Source organism: Dermacentor andersoni, chromosome 1 (genome assembly GCF_023375885.2).
Source record: "Dermacentor andersoni chromosome 1, qqDerAnde1_hic_scaffold, whole genome shotgun sequence".
Classification (NCBI taxonomy): Eukaryota; Metazoa; Arthropoda; class Arachnida; order Ixodida; family Ixodidae; genus Dermacentor; species Dermacentor andersoni.
The window spans coordinates 242,139,900-242,153,336 of record NC_092814.1 but is presented as its reverse complement, the minus strand read 5'-3'; the positions used below and the strand labels follow the sequence as shown (position 1 = coordinate 242,153,336).

The 13,437-nt window shown below is 41.7% G+C and overlaps 1 protein-coding gene across 3 annotated transcripts in view; it reads left to right on the top strand.

Moving 5' to 3' along the window:
* Positions 1-13,437, top strand: part of sfl (N-deacetylase and N-sulfotransferase sfl) — an 85,791-nt gene that overhangs the window by 56,614 nt on the left and 15,740 nt on the right. For all 3 annotated transcript variants that reach the window (XM_055063564.2, XM_050196192.3, XM_055063565.2), the window contains 3 exons: positions 553-727; positions 9,841-10,011; positions 11,525-11,634. In XM_055063564.2, coding sequence (XP_054919539.1) covers positions 553-727; positions 9,841-10,011; positions 11,525-11,634 — 456 coding nt within the window. The remainder of the gene's footprint in view (positions 1-552; positions 728-9,840; positions 10,012-11,524; positions 11,635-13,437) is intronic.

Below are 13,437 nucleotides of genomic sequence, written 5' to 3'. Positions count from 1 at the left end.
CATTTTTAGTTTCTTAGTGGTGCTTTTGCTATCTAGAGTTTAGAGTACTTCTCTAGGCAATGTTGAATATGGCAACTAAAGCTTGTGCTCTTTCTTGTGGCATTTATTATACGATTTTGGTTGCCTATTGATTGCTGCAAACCATGCAATTTTTACCAAGTTTGTCGAGTAAATGAAATATGGCTTTTCATCAAGCCTGTCTTCAACCTTTATAAATTTTCATGACTCTCCCAAACAATATGTAAGGTGAAGACTTTACCTCAGTTAAGTGTAGAACCAACTATGTGCTCTGTTTTGAGTTTTCCTCTGCGCTTAAATGCACACACAAAAACAAAACGTCTCGAACAATGCACATTGTAAGAGTTTCTAGTGGAAAGTGTATAAGTTTACGATAAAGAGGGAATTCTGTTTTCGAGGCAACCCAGGCACTTGGCTTGCCCACGGATACACTTTGTTTCTTTTGTGGAACTAGCCTTTCTTTATAGATTGGTGGATGAGACACCTAGCCGCAAAAGGGGTTAATGTGTGCCCCATCTTCCTTTGCTTCCTTAGGTACCAAAGCTTTTTCCCAGCACCTAAGAATGGAAGTGCACCCTTTCTCTTTGAGAAGAGTGCGAATTACTTCGATGGGGAGCTGGTGCCTCAGCGTGCCCATGCCCTCCTGCCTCGTGCCAAGCTGGTGACCATCCTCATCAGCCCCACAAAACGGGCGTATTCCTGGTATCAGGTGTGAAGATGCCTCTTATATTACATAAAATGTGTATTCTGTCTTTACATTACATTACAGTTTTTCAGCTGTTGCCTAGGGGTGAAGTTGCTGGATTGCTTATGAATATTTGGGTAAAAATGACCCTCGAATATCAATTTGATTCCAAATATTTTGTTATTTATATAAACAAATTGAAAGATCGTGTAGTATCAATGCCGTAAAAAAAGGCTTATTTACATTACTTGTTATTCTATAAAAATAGGGTCATTCCATGCCAAGTGTCCCAGATGTCTCCCTCAACTATCTTAGATTTTTTTTTAAAATGCAATTGTGTTTTGCTCGCTGCACGCAGCCTTTCAGAAATTATTATTGCTGAAAAAAAATTTCTTATCAAGTGATGGTTTGCTAATGTATGTGAAACACAGTGTTGCAAGATTACCTAAAAGCTAATTTGTTCTGTGGCACTTCACAACCTTGCTTGTAGAACCTATAAAGATTGAACTTTAATTATAGTAATGTGTACTAGGGGCAACCTTGGTACGGAAAGGGTCCAAATTTCTTTAGTTTTGTATCAAATCTGCTACAATGACCACTTACACTGGACTGTCCCAGAGCTGCATTTTTACTGGAAAAATTTCCTTGCACCAGTATATTTTACATATTTTGTGAAAAAAAAAAATGACGAACATACCAAAATGTCAGTAGTTATCCATTCTCAGCCATAATTTGCACATTGAGGTGGTATGACACAAACTGCATTAGGTAGGCCTGTTGGTTGGCATTCCATTTCCATTATTATCAAATTTCGATTTTTGGTTTAAGCAAATATGAATTTTTGAAGTCTGGCAAGTTGGCCTCTCTACCACAGTCACCCGCTGTGATAGCTCAATGGCTATGACGTGCTGCTGAGCGCAAGGTCGCTGGTTCAATCCAGGCTACAGTGGCCTCATTCTAAGAAGTGAAGAATGCAAAAAGCGCTTGTGTAATGGGCATTGGGGGCACATTAAAGAACCCCAGGTGATCAAAATTAATCTGGAATCTCCCAGGACGGCATGCTTCATAATCATATTTGTGATTTTGGCATGGAAAATCCCAGAATGAAATATTTTGGCGTGTTTTACACAGTTGACAAACAGTAAAACCTTGATAATTCGAAGGCCGCCAGACCATGAAAATTCTTCGACTTAAGCAGATTTTTGAATTAACCAAAAAGAAGAAGAAAAAAAGAAAAGGAAGAACTTGCCGCAAAAAGAAATCACCTTTATTTTCCATGTCCAAGAATGATTGAAGTAATCACTGATGCAAGATTGTTTGGCACGGTATTTTGCCTTAGTTCCTTGTTTCCCAGCTGGCTCACAACACATAGCATATAAAATATCACCACCCTGTGCCGACGTGTGAGTGGCCCGCTACTTGCTAATGCGCATACTGAAGGACCAGAATAAAGTTTTACCATACCACATCGCTGCACTCAACAAAGCTGCAGGCAACATTCACAGAATCGATAACCGCCGCTGAAGTGGGCGCTTGACTCCAAAAATTCAGACTTGATGGATATTCTAGACTTCATAATTGCACCGTCAGGGTTCCCATTTAGCTAATGCATTTTCGGGGCTAATTTTTCGGACGAATTGAAGGCCCAAAGTTCAATATACCGGACTAAATTGCACATTCTGAGCCATGCTATGCATTCTTGGAGGCCGCTATGTTGGATTTTTCACTTGCTTGGCTTCCAGTGGCCCGCTCTATAGCCTCCCAGATTGGGATGTGCACACTACTCAATAAAGAGCGCATGCCATCCAATCTCGGAGGCCGTGCCCGCTCTTCTTTGGCTCACAAAACGCTCCAGAAGACAGCACTTTTTCTTTTTTCTTTCATTTTTCGGTCAGCACTATCGTCATAATCGCTTAATGTGTGATCTGTTTTTTTTTTTTTTTTTAATATATATGTATATATGTACACACACACACACACTAAACTTTTGGTTGCGATTTCGCACATGTCGTGTCCACTGAGTAGGTGTGTCTTGGAGACGTCGCATCTTTGTGGGGGTGTGTGCGGCTTCGCATTTGTGTGATCGGTGCCACCTCCTGTGCTTTCGTGAGAGCCAAGTAGTGCGAAGCTCGTTTCTTCTATCTCCATGGTGAACTCCGTTAGCGGAGATTGCCAACGCGGTGACGCTCTTGGTGAGTGTATACGGAGGACGTCACTCTTCCAAGCAAGTCTGATCCCTCCAAGCATAGTAGGAGGCAGAACATGGTGCGAAGCTCGTTTCTTCGATCTCCGTGGTTAACTCCGTTAGCAGAGATTGCCAGCGTGTTGACGCTTTTGTTGAGTGTATACGGAGACAATGTCACTTTTGTGCAAATCCAAGCAAATCTGATCACCTCCAAGCATAGTATGAGGCAGGGCATCATTAGAGATTTTTTAAGCCACTCTAAGCCTAATCAAATTTGTATAATCGGTCGGCAACTATATGTCACACCCTAACCTAAGAGTCGCACGTTGCTGTCGGCTGGAAACTACAAATTATCCTGATAGGGCCGCGCAAGCTCTTCAAATTATCCAGTATAATTTTGCGTTGAAAATGATGGGACCGCTCAAATTTTTCTAATGAACTGAAATTTTGAATTAAGTGAGTTTGAATTATCGAAGTTTTACTGTACTTGTAGTTTCGCACCACGACTTCACTACACAGCACAATGGCTATCCTGCTTCAGGCAGTCAGAGCACATAATGTCTTGTTGAGAAATTATATTTAATTAATTTAGGAGTAGCACACTGGGATTTTGCTGCATGCCTAATGTGCATGTAGCACCTTTTACTTAGAGAAATTTATGGGGAAGAGAGAACAAACATTTATTTAATCACAGCCGCGGTTAGCCACAAACAAAGGGGCAGCATGCTCTGTGCACAGAGTGCAGGAGAGTGTGGAAGTTGACAGCGTTGGCAGTTGACAGCCAGATTTTGGCCTAATTGCCACAAAATTATCAGTAAATTTTCATTCCTAACTGTAAAAAAAAAAAGTTTGTTAGTATATCCATAAGAAAAGCTTCATTGAAGTGAGATTTCAAATGCATGAATTTCTATAGGAATTTCAAGGGGAATTACGATTACTTTATGTTCATTAGTCTGTTATAACTCATTTCATTATAACAAGGTTTTAGTGACATAGTTTTGTTAATCTCGTAAGACAGTAAACGTGCAAATTGGGGCCTCCACCAGAAATAATGCGCAAGCTTTTTTGAACTGATGAGCTACCTGCAGTTCTGTGAGCAGTATTATTTTACCACAGTGGCTTGATTAGAGGCTGTGTACACCCGACTTCTTAACTGAAAATGTCCATACCTCTGTTCAAATCATGTAGACCCATGTACAGTAGAACCTTGTCGATCCAATGTTGTCTTGTACAATTTCCTGGTTCCAACATTTGCGATCGAGAACACATAAAAAATGGCCCAGTACAGTCACGCTTCTTTTTTACCTATTGACACATTACTAGGAAACACAATCTTTTGGCACCACCGTTCAGTACATTGCCAAACTGCGATCGTATGATACGTTTTCCAGCTGCTAGACCCCATGAGAACAAGAAAAGGCACAAGGCACACACAATCGAGAGCAGTAGCCACCTGCCGTGGCAGCTTCCCTGCAATATTCGCCTGCCCATGCCCCATGAAAATGCCGGCACACATTCAATTTCTTATTCCGGTAGCAGACTCGCCAGACTGTCGTATCTGTAAAGTACCCAAGACAGTTGAGCACACAGACCACATAGACTCGTGTAAGGGCCACACATTTGTAAGGGCCGCACCCCAAGCTTGGCAGCCCAAAATTTTGGGAGAAAAAATTTCCAGTGGAGAAGGAATCATGTTCGGTGCCCCGATACTGCGAGCTTGCATCGACAAATTTTCGTGTGCTGTGTACTTCTGCGTGCCGCTACTAGATGGTGAGAGCTACACGTTGACCTCTGATGCAATGGTACATCCAGGAATCTGGGGTGTGCACAAGTCGCTGGTCATAGCAGCACCATTTTGAGCAAAAGGTTCGGTCCCTTGTGTAAGGGTCACATCGCGTCAGAATTGTGGAAATAAAAAAAGCACGTCCCTTACACGAATCTATTTGGTACTTGTTGCTTGTCCCCAGTGTGACTGTGACCGGCAACCAGCCGTGGTTGCTCAGTGGCTATGCTGTTGGGCTGCTGAGCACGAGGTCGCGGGATCGAATCCCGGCCACGGCGGCCACATTTCGATGGGGGCGAAATGCGAAAACACCCGTGTACTTAGATTTAGGTGCACGTTAAAGAACCCCAGGGGATCGAAATTTCCGGAGTCGTCCACTACGGCGTGCCTCATAATCAGAAAGGGGTTTTGGCACGTAAAACCCCGTAATTTAACTGTGACCGGCAGGCATCGATCAATTTCTTAGTGCCACTTAACAAGAGGCCATTCAGTCAAAAAGCGTTACTGGGCCACTGATCGGACATATCCATCAAGGTTCTCTTAGAATATTAAGCTGTAAAGGGGCCCTTCAAACGCAGATGTGAAAATAATTGCATCATACTGCCTGTCTTCATCATTACTCCTCAGTCCCCTATTTTTCTCCTCTACCGTTTCCCCTTGAGCTGAGTAGCAGACTAGAGGACCTCTGTGCATTTCCTTGATATATTCTCCTCTCTCTCACTCTCAGTAAAGCTTTGCTTTACATAGATTCCAGCATTGGTGTTGGATCTGCATAACTTTTTTGTAACTATGTGTGACGTAATGAACAAGCGTAATTTTTCAGTGAAACTTAACAGCAGCTTCGAGCTTTTATATGTAATAAATTTGTGCTGTTTTTCTGTAATTATTCTTTGGTTATGCAAATGAACTTGAATAGTTCAAACCGGTTTGAACCATTATTTTTCCCCTCTGGAGTTAACCTGAACATAACCGTTTTCGGTGAACTGTAACGAAAAAAATTAGTTAGAAACTGAGTGGTACCATCTCTTATTATTATTATTATTATTATTATTATTATTATTATTATTATTATTATTATTATTATTATTATTATTATAGAGTTCAGGAAACGTTACAAATAGTCCATTTCACCGCATTCACAAGTTAGTGACGGCTCTAGCCTAGCTGCGGCAGTGCTTATATTTTTCCACAGAAATCTTGTCAGCATAATATAAAGGCAATCATAAGCGTACTTATTGTTAGATATTTACATGTTATTAGGCAATTATCAAACTGAAATAATACCGGAAACAGCTACTCTGTAGTTCGTACATTGCATATATGCTCGCAGATATGCAGCGAATGCCTGTGGTGGCATATGTTGCTTTTTGCTTCATGCACTGCAAGCCAGGAAACATTGCACATGGTGCTGCGACGTCTTCATCCGCCGCACGAAATTATCTTGAAATTTTGCTCATGTAGCCCAGGCTTAATGAGAAAAACTGTGACATGGGAGCACACTCAGTTCAAATCGACCAGAAGTAGACAAAACTTCCGTCACTGCATGAAGGAGGCGGGACATATAGATGGATGGACAGTGTAAAAGTTGAGGGGAGACTCCATGGCTTGAGGGGAGGGTAATGCTTAAGTACTCATACTTGTGTTGTTATAGCGTGCTGACAAGAAATTCTTGAGAGAAAGCATTTCTTGAGAGATGCCCTTTGCATTTAGTCATACAACAAAAACCATTTCGAGGGCCTTTTAACTTAAATTTGTAGCTGTAGCTTGAAATTGCTGCTTTCATAAGATTGATGGCGCTTTTGACCTCCAAAACTTAGTGTTCCCGTATATACTGGGTGTTTCACGTCACTTGAACCAAGCTTTCATGTGTTTCGAGCAGTCGTCCATGATGCCTGGAAATCACAAGCAGAGCACGTAGTCACCTTTTTCTCAAACACTCTCTTTTCAACAGAAGCCTTCTCCTCACTCTTTTCGAATGCTATATTTTGTCATATAGCATGTTCCCATATGTGGCTGCTATATTGGCCAATAGCTGACATCAACCAAGAAGGGTGTTTGGATCAGTGCACTTCTTCCTACTGTTACTGTGTATAGTACTTATTGATGCAGTTTAGTAAATAGTTTGAAGTGAGTAAAAATTTTCTTCCGAATTTCTATAAGAATTCTGCGTACGTCTGCAAGAAGCCGACTATCGTCTGCTCATGCTCGGCCGTGGCTGCCCGCATAAGAACTAACCTTTGGTCAGACTGCTCATTTGTGTCGTAGCTGTCAGGTCTCGCTAATTTCGATTAGGTTTGAACACTCAACTAGACTTGAACCACGTGAAACTTAAGGTCAGACCACACGCACTCTTGCTAGCACGCGCTCACTCCTGGCTGCTCCTGGCTAGACATCTGGGCATACTTTGCTTCGTATTGAGCCATTGACAGCGCTTCAAAATGCACAATTTGAATGTGGCTACTACCCATTTATCAAACCGGTGCAGGACAAAGCCTGTCCACATCACATTGCACGGCTAGACTGGAGCACATGAGTGCACACTCCAGCCCTGTCATGCACAAAACAAATGCTGGGAATACGCACAACCATTACATGTAGCTACAGTCTGCTATGTAGTGTCGATACTCGTGGCCATCACGGGGTGCTGTGAGGAGTTTCCTCACTGAGAACAACCGGGTCTTGCTCGCCGTAGGCACCAAAATCGTAAATAGTGGTGTCTACATGAACATCCAAAATCAAATTTTGACTGCGCACCATGGGGATGTTCAGTAGGCGGAGCATTGTGGATGCGCCTCAGTCCACCATAGCCTTCACAGTGCAAGGCATCGAAGAAGGAGCAGGAACACCTCGAAGGGGATCATAGGTGACCTTTGATTGCCAATAACTCCTCTTCTGCTGAACGTATTCAAGTAATTTTTGCAGAAAAGTATTTTGGAAATAGTCTATTTTGATTTCAAATTAATTTCTTTACTTTGATAAAAAGTGGCTCACCTAAGGCGAGTGAGACCAACAGCTTATTGTTTGTAGTAAACTTGATTTACTCAAACTATTTTTTGAAGTGCAATTAGCAAATAAGTAATTTCAATGAAGCAAATTTTCAATATTTTTTAGGCATAAATTTGATTGTAAAATTGTAGGGAGTGCTCAGAAACACACAGTGAAGTTGCTTTTAAAAGATTGCTCTTTACGTGGTTATTTTTTCTAATACCTGGAAAAAGCCAGTGAAACCTCAAAAATAGCACTGTCACGGCACAATTGCACATCTGGTTTGCAGCGTTCTCAACCTCGTTTACAAAGAACGAAGCCTGCATGTAAGTTGTTAAAGAGGCGAACAAGTGTTTTGATCCACCTTCAGCAGTGGTCTATCACTTATATTTTTGGACTGTGGCAGATTTCCATCTTCACGACAATGGTGCTGACTTAGATGCCTGGTGCCAAGGCCAATCACTTCTATTTACAATGGACATGTGGCCATGCTTTGGAAATCATGGTTGACAGTGCTGCAAGCCAGATTTGCAAGTAGCAGCATCATATATTTAGTATTTCGTGGGCTTTCTTCAGAGACTGAAAAAAAGAATCTCATGAAAGATGTCACGAGGACAACTTTATTCGGTGTTTCTGAGCTTGCCCTACAACTTGTACAATCAAATGTATGCCCTACATATTTAAGAATTTGCATGAGCGAGCTTGGTAAATTAGCTAACTAATCAAATTTCCAAAAAAATAGTCTGAGTAACTCAAGTAGACTGCAAAGAGCGTGCATTGAGTCTCATTCACCTGAGATATGTCACATTTTATTAAAGCTTCATTCAAGTTCGAAAACACTCAGTATGCTCCTACAGGGAGCAGAGTTGTGTGGAGGTCTGCCATCTTGCAACCTTCTTTATGTGGGAAATCTACTCCTCGAGCTTGCAGGAGACAGGCTAATGTGTCAATAGAATCTTCAGCACTTTATTCTGCATCACTACTGTTATAGTGAGGCTCATATAACATTTATTGACTGGTCGCATGAAATTTGCCTCCTTAAAAACGGTGTTTTGACGAAAAAACACTGCAAAGCACATGCTACAGAGGCAAATACCTTGGCCACAATGGTGTCTTTACTTGGCAACAGATGGCATGACTAACCTTTGCGCAGAAGTTTTCATTGGTTATGACTCCCCATTATCAGTATACATGTTTCTTTTGAACAGAACATGCAAATACAGTAATTAAATGTAAAATAATTTTAGAGAAAGCTTGCTTGCAGTATTCATCTCTGTGCTAAATTACGCTGGAAACAAGGCAATAGTACATAAGAGAAAACAAATGTGTATAGTACTGCTGCAAACCCCAAAGCAAGAACACCTTGGCATAAGTGAATGTGGCAAACAGTAATTCAAGTGTTGATGCTCTCAGCAGCACTGAAACCAGCGCACCATACATATTGCAGCTTTTGAGTTGGCTTCTGTGGTGAAGTTTGGCATTCGATGTGGCAGCACTTGGGGAATGGTAGCAACTGTTACATGAGTGCTGCTATTATTACTCGTGTCTGCATGGCACACTGTAGTTCTAGCTTAGATGCAGCCACAGTTAATCCTAGCATGGCAACTATGTACAATAAGTTACGTTTCTAACCACATACTGCCTTTTGAGTTCATTGTTTTTCTGTTATCTCCAGGTATACACTCAAAAATGTTTTCTCAACATTTCTGGGACATCACATGCCAAACAGTCATAAACATGCAAACAAACTATAATAAAGTAGCCTTGATAGCCTGTTAGTCTTACTGATGCCATCTGTGTTTCAGACACATTTTCCTAAGAGAACCCTTGAAGACCCTCTTATTCTTTTTTCTGGTTCACTTCCACCGAATGTAAATGTTTTGTGTTTCATACTGAAAAGATATTGCGCCAAAAAATAACACACACAAGAAAGACGACGACGATTTTACATTTTGTTAAAAAGTGTAGCTAATTGCTACGTGAGAAAAACATTTCAATGCTGCTTCGAAAGGTATTCGTTTTATTTTTATTTTATTCTTTATTTTAGGGTGTATGCTGCAACAGTATTTTGTGAAAAGATATTGATGCTTAGTACATGTTGCACATTTCCGAGAGTCACAATGAAGTGCAATTGTAATTGTAATTTGTAATTTTGTAATTATAATTGTAATTTCTTTGGAACAGCACCAGCGGTCCCACGGTGACACAGTTGCCCTCAACTTTACTTTCTATGATGTGATCACAGCCAATGACCACTCCCCCAAGCCTCTACGGGAGTTACGTAATAGGTGTCTCAACCCTGGTCTTTACGCACAGCACCTAGAACGTTGGCTCAGTTTCTACCCACCACAACAGGTACACAGAGTGTTAATACTATGTTTTATGCATGGTTGCTTTTTCTTTTTGGCTTTGTGTCTGATGTGTGAATGTAAGCACAAAAGCAAACTGATTTTTCGGACTCCAATTTTTAAGATACTATCAAGTATTAGGACTTTGTTGTAGCTCTACCTTGTGGCCATTGCCTCTTCAGAGCACAGGGCCAATGTCTAACACACTGGCTAAAAATTTGGATGCAGCATGATTAGTTCAGTTAAGATCCCAAATATCACCATTGGAAATGATGGAACTGGCTGCATTTTTTTGTGGCAGGATGTTTTCTTGGCTTTCCAAGTGCCATTTGGTCATTCGGCCTAATAGCTAGGTGATTTTGATCGAAATAACAACACACCTTGAGTGCTCGTGGCATCAAGGTTTCGAAGATTTTTAAGTGGCTACATAATTTCAAGCTACAGAAGCCAAAAGTTTTATAGCGGCAAGCACAATGATTGTTGTCGCCTAGCACTGCTGGTTCTGTCAGCATGCTGAGTTAGCACTTGGCTGGCAGTGGTGGTATATCAGAAATGGCTTTCCAGTTTGTGGCCCACAACTAGCAGCAAATTCGCTTGTGCGCTGAATAGGCGTAATGAAAAAAACACACATTGTCACAAGCTGCCAGGGGAATTTGTGCAACACTGTGGCAGTGGGCAGTCAGTTTGCTTACAACTTAACCTTGCTACATCACGGTGACGAGCAACAGGTTACATTATGAGGAATGTGGACCACTTGGGCACCAAAACATTAAGCAAATATTGTTACAGTGGCACGGCTGCACTGAGAAAAATGAAAAACCCATTGGCTACTAAATATTATATGCGCAGCACAGCCTGCGATTGCAATTATTTTTGCCCCGTGCACAGGCTATGCAAACTTCTGCTCTATCATTCTTAATACAATGCTCTGCAGTAATAAATGCTGATAAAATGGGAATGAGTTTTATTTATAATATGAAGCAGCACATCTCATTTCAGAACTTATCTGCCAGTCACAGATTCATCTTTGTATAGAGAGCACCACCGCACATTTTTCCTCTCGCGTGCTGTCACAATTTTTTTTTTCATTTTTTTTTACTGCACACTTTGCACTGCCGTGGTACATTTTGTTTGCGAGGGTTTGGCGGAATCTGACGTAGGAAATGAGCCCACTGCGCTGGAGTGGACACCTAGTATCATCTATGCACAGCATTTCTGAACATGTCCAGCCTATATTGGCTGTTGTGGCATCTACAAATAACTTTTTAAGCCAAAAATACCTCTCTCTCGACAAATCGTCACCTTTGGCAATATGGTTTCTGTTCTTATGTCCAGCAGTTCACCGGCTTTGACAGCCAATAAGTTAACATGCTAGTTGGTAAAGTAAAATTGTATTAAAATAGTATTGTTTCCTCTGTATTTGTTTTTGTGGATGTTTACACAGGTTTGGTGCAAAAAACCACTTGGTTATTGTCAGTTAATAATCTGTAAGTGAAAGAACTTCGTGCTTTTTTTTCCAGCTTATGATTATTGATGGAGAAGAACTGAAGTCTGATCCAGTACGTGTTATGAACAAGCTCCAAACATTCCTTGCCATCACCCCATTCTTCGATTACAGTGGATCACTGAGGTGAGTCTCCATCTTTTGAACCCTAAGCATTCAGTGGCTAAAATTTAATCTCTGTATGCTTCCACTGTTATCCACATTATCAGTGCCCTAGGCACACTTTGCCACTACACAACCTGCTGTTTAAGCCATTGTGAAGTTATGCCTCATTTTTATTATTATTTCCATCTACAGTGAAACCTCGTTAAACTGTAGTTGGTTGTAGCTCGGAAAAAGTACGTACTAAACGGTAGTACTGTTTAACTGAAATAGCATGAGATCGCTCACTTACCTGTAGAAAACGGAACACTGAAATCAGAGAGAGGGCGATGAAAGGGGATAAAAACATGTAGTATTTATTCACTTCGCGCTACAAAATGTTATTTTCGTTTGATGCCGCGGCGGCCTAGCACGACCACAGCGGCCTCAAACTTAATGAACCTGCGTGCCAGCTTTTCAGCCAGCCCCCTCTTCTCAGCAAACACTCGCATGGCAGATTCCTCGTTGGTGTTACGTATTCTCTGTGCACGCACGCGGTAGAGCTGCAGAAGTCCCGGGGTGCCTTTTTCATTGCTGGGTGCTGTCCTCGTCGCGACAATTGATTTCATGAGGCTGACGTAACGCTTCTGCCACTGTCGGGCCTGAATCGCCAGTGCTGTCGCTTTCCGTGTCGTCCTCATCACTGTCGCTAGTCGACACTTTGGCAACAACAGAGGTAACGATGGCGAAAAGTCGAACCTCGTAGTCGACATCTCTTCGCGGTTGCAGCAGCGCTGCCGAGCAACTTCTTTGCATTCCAGATGCCACACACCGCAGTCAACAACAGATCCCTGTCGCATGCCAGCGCAGACTTCTTTGTGTCACGTTTGATAGCACGGATGATGTCTAATTTTTCTTCTATGCTGAGCGCCCGGCGTCCTTTTTATCCAAGCTTCAACATGACGCGAGTCCTGGCTTGCCCGACGCCAGAACATGCCAGAACGTTCTCTGGCACAGCGCCAAAATGATGTTGATGTTGATGTGGCTTCACGCGCAAACGTACAGGGCGCCTGGAGGCCGTTGTTCCGATCTCTGAGGCTTGTTGTTCTGCCGGGCTGCCCGATGGAGACGACGCGCCGCCATGTTTGCACGACGAAAAGTGGAAACGCTACGTTTTAACTGATGCGTACGCAATAAGGTGGTACGGTTTATGCAGATACAAAACACGTTATCTTCAATGGCCGCTGAGTCGGGGATTTGACTTTACTACTTTTAAAATGAAACTACTCTTTAAGCGGGTACGGTTTAATGAGGTTTTACTTATATGAGATATTATATTACATCATCTAACAATATTATATGCTACTCATTTCTTGAAGCTCAAACCAGGGGATATCATTTGCTTGCCTGGGCATTTCATTACCGGGCTTTCACTGGAAACATATTGTCATATGTATGAGTGCAGATGTCCCCTGATGTTATAGAGCGTCATGTGTACACCATAGTTTGGGTCCTTAACCATAGCTATTCATGAAACTCTCAGCATAATGGCTCTCCAAACTAGTAAATGTTGCCTAGAATTTTAAAAATAATGGAAGGCTTTACACAAACAGTGCTCACTGTATTTTGATGAGTGTTCATGCTATTCATGAATACCTTTTTCATTCTGAACAAATAAATATTGAAGTTTATTGATGTTTATAAAAGTTGTGGAGTATGCCAAAATATGAATAATAGCCCTTAACCTGCTGATAATGAGCCAGCTCATCGTTACGAGCGTCCTCGTAATTTTTGCATGTGTGTATAGTATGTGCAGTTCCTTGTAATCAGTGTGTTCAGTTAAAGGGA